At 35.9% G+C, this 2912-nt stretch overlaps 1 protein-coding gene across 1 annotated transcript; it reads left to right on the top strand.

Moving 5' to 3' along the window:
* Positions 1 to 568: 568 nt before the first annotated feature.
* On the top strand, positions 569 to 2686 carry LOC133178159 (slit homolog 2 protein-like). The gene has a single exon (XM_061312908.1). It carries the CDS (start codon positions 584 to 586, stop codon positions 2684 to 2686), a length of 2103 nt encoding a protein of 700 aa, XP_061168892.1. The 5' UTR covers positions 569 to 583.
* The last annotated feature ends 226 nt before the right edge of the window (positions 2687 to 2912 follow it).

Raw genomic sequence — 2912 nt, 5'->3', positions numbered from 1 at the left:
AAAACTGTTAGGAAAAGAATTGCAATTTTGCAACACTACATGTTCTACTTCCTGGTCAAATTCTATCTTGAGAATCAGACATGAAAGGATTCTAAAAATACACGGCATTTAAACTCCAAATTCCCCTCCAAAGACAGCCCAGGGTAATTATATTTTCCGTTGATGGATTAAGTATTTTTATTTTAATTAGATGTTTAAAATAAGAGATTATGCACAATTCAATGAACTAGATTACATCACAATATTTAAAAACAATATCCCCAAAACGCGAGCAACCTTTTTTGCATAAAGTCACAGGCGCTTGTATATTTGATCCTTAGATATTTTCACTGTGTGGTCGTCCATTTCAATTGTAATTGTATGTATTAACTAAGCCAATATTGTGTACCTTTAAAATGAAAGACTCTTTCTATCATTTTAAAGGTACATGGTATTGGCTTCAATAAAGACCAATGGCATTGGAAAAGTGCTGGGGATTTCCCAACTCATAAAGAAAAACCAAAAAAAAAATTCAAAGGTTTTTAAATACTTGAACTTTACAAACATAACCATTATTAGCGTAAACACCGAACGAGTCGGAAAGATGAAGACAAATGTTCTAAATTTGTTTTATCTGTCTTTTGTGTTTTGTCTCTTTTTTTCTTGTGTGCTTTCTTCCTGTCCTGCTCCACAAATTGATGGAATTTACAAAAAGTTGATCTTCAATATACCTTTGAAAATTGTCACAAACGACACGTTCAGAGGTTGTGACAAAAGTGTGAACTACATTAATATGGATGGACTCGGAATTGAGCAGGTATCTGGAAATGCTTTTGATGACTTTTATAATTTGGTATATTTAACACTTGCTAATAATGACATATCTCTGTTGCCTTCTTCGTTACTGGACTACAAACGAGGGATTGAATATTTCAGAATTGACAACAACCGGCTTGACCGCATTGAGGATGGAACGTTCAAACACTTCGATAACGTTCGAGAAATACATCTTCAAAATAACAGCATTAGGTATATGGGACCAAATGCCTTTCCCAAAAATCTTCGACTTCTAGAGCATGTCAATGTATCATATAACTCCTTAACATATTTTGAACCATGGCCCTTTATACCGGAGGCGGATCCAGGTGATAATATTGATGTCGTTTTTGACTTCAGGTATAACTCGATTTCCGAATTCCGAAACTCACTGAATTGGATATATAATTTGATTCAACCTTACGAGTATGCTATTTATCTCAGTTTTAACAATTTTTCAACTTTGACTGCAGATATGGTTTATCTTTACAACCCGAATTATACGGGAGATCCTTTTCCGGAATTCCTATCGTTCCGAATGAACGTGTCGCAAAATCCATTTTTCTGCGACTGTAAACTTTATCCGTTTGTCGAATTCTTGCACAATTCTTTGTTTTATTTCTATAAAGTAGAAGACTTTCGCTATCGATGTGCTGCGCCATATTCGCTGGTGGGAAAAGATTTCTTCCATGATGTACCCCTTGAAGACTTTGTTTGTGACGTCACTGATGATTGTCCTTCAGGCTGTATGTGTCAAGAACAGCCAAATAATGGATACCTTCTCGTCAACTGCAGTTTCTCTAAAGATCAAAATGGACAACAAATGAACAAACTTCCTGATAAACTTCCAAATCCTCTATATGGAAAAATATCTTTGCATTTGGATGGACACAATATTCGATTATTGGAGAATAGGAATTACCTCCCAAAACTTGTTAATCTAATTCTTAGCAAAAACCGTCTCGAAGACGTCAACCAAGATGCTTTAGAATCTATGAACAGCACACAGCATTTAGATTTATCTGAAAATAAGCTAAAATATTTACCAAAGATTATTCAGCGTTTTACAATAGATAAAGTACGGATAAATTCCAATCAATTTGAATGTGATTGCGACATGATCTGGATGACAGAATGGATAAATTTGGTCCCAATCGAACCAAATTATGACGTAAAATGTAACAGAGATGATGACCTACTTCTCATACGTCAAATAACAGCTGAAAAACTTGGATGCAAAGTTGTACTTGAAATCGTTGTCGTCATTGTTGTATTAGGAATTGTCATCGCGATTATTATTGGAGCGGTCGTTACTGCCAGAAGATGTCCTTATGAAACCAAGGTCCTACTGTACCGATTCTTTGGAGTGCATCCAATTCCATGGTGGCCTGATCCTGATCCCCACGCGGAATACGATATTTATATCTCGCACTATGAGCATGACATACAAGCCAGACAGTGGGTGAGAACTAAGTTTCTTCAGAAACTTGAAGAAAATCAAAAAAAGAAATATAAAGTATTCTATTCTGAGAGAGATCTTAATATCGGAGGCGACCTGTTTGATGACCTAGTTACCAATATGAAGAAAAGCAAGAGAATAGTTTTCCTATTAACCAATGAATTTTTTGACGATGAGAGAAGTATTTTCGAGGCTGATCAAGCAGAAGTGGAACATCGATCAAGTGACAACCTGTATGGTCGTGTGATTTATATTTTATGGAACAAGGATATTAAAAAAAGATTAAAATCAGATCCCTGGAAGTCAAGAGTGGAAGGAAAGCGCGTACTCTGTCCAGATGACAGATTCTTTTGGTCCAAGATGAGATACGAACTTCCATTAAAACCTCTTCCAACACCTCATCCGACAGATTTTACAGCGATGTTTGTGTAAATCAGTAAGCAATTAATTCATGCCCTTGAAATTTGCACCTCGCGTGCTGCGTTTGCAGTGGAGTATTAGAATGCTCACACACTAAAACCCACTGTCAATTAAACTGATTCAAAGAACAGGCTCCCCTGAAAGAAACATAAGGGGTAGTGAAATGAAAAAGAGACAGATAACGAAAAATGAGAGAACTGAAAAAGAGTATAGAAACAACTGTCAGTAAAAAATCAAA

The sequence above is a fragment of the Saccostrea echinata genome, unplaced genomic scaffold, assembly GCF_033153115.1.
Source record: "Saccostrea echinata isolate AGI-Se365-2 ecotype Australia unplaced genomic scaffold, CSIRO_AGI_Sech_v1 ptg000002l, whole genome shotgun sequence".
In the NCBI taxonomy this organism is placed as follows: Eukaryota; Metazoa; Mollusca; class Bivalvia; order Ostreida; family Ostreidae; genus Saccostrea; species Saccostrea echinata.
Note: the sequence above shows the minus strand (reverse complement) of the source record. Positions and strands in the feature narration are given on the sequence as shown.

Bases quoted from the DNA above. Each gene is read 5' to 3' on its own strand.
- LOC133178159 (XM_061312908.1), top strand. From the start codon at position 584: ATGAAGACAAATGTTCTAAATTTGTTTTATCTGTCTTTTGTGTTTTGT.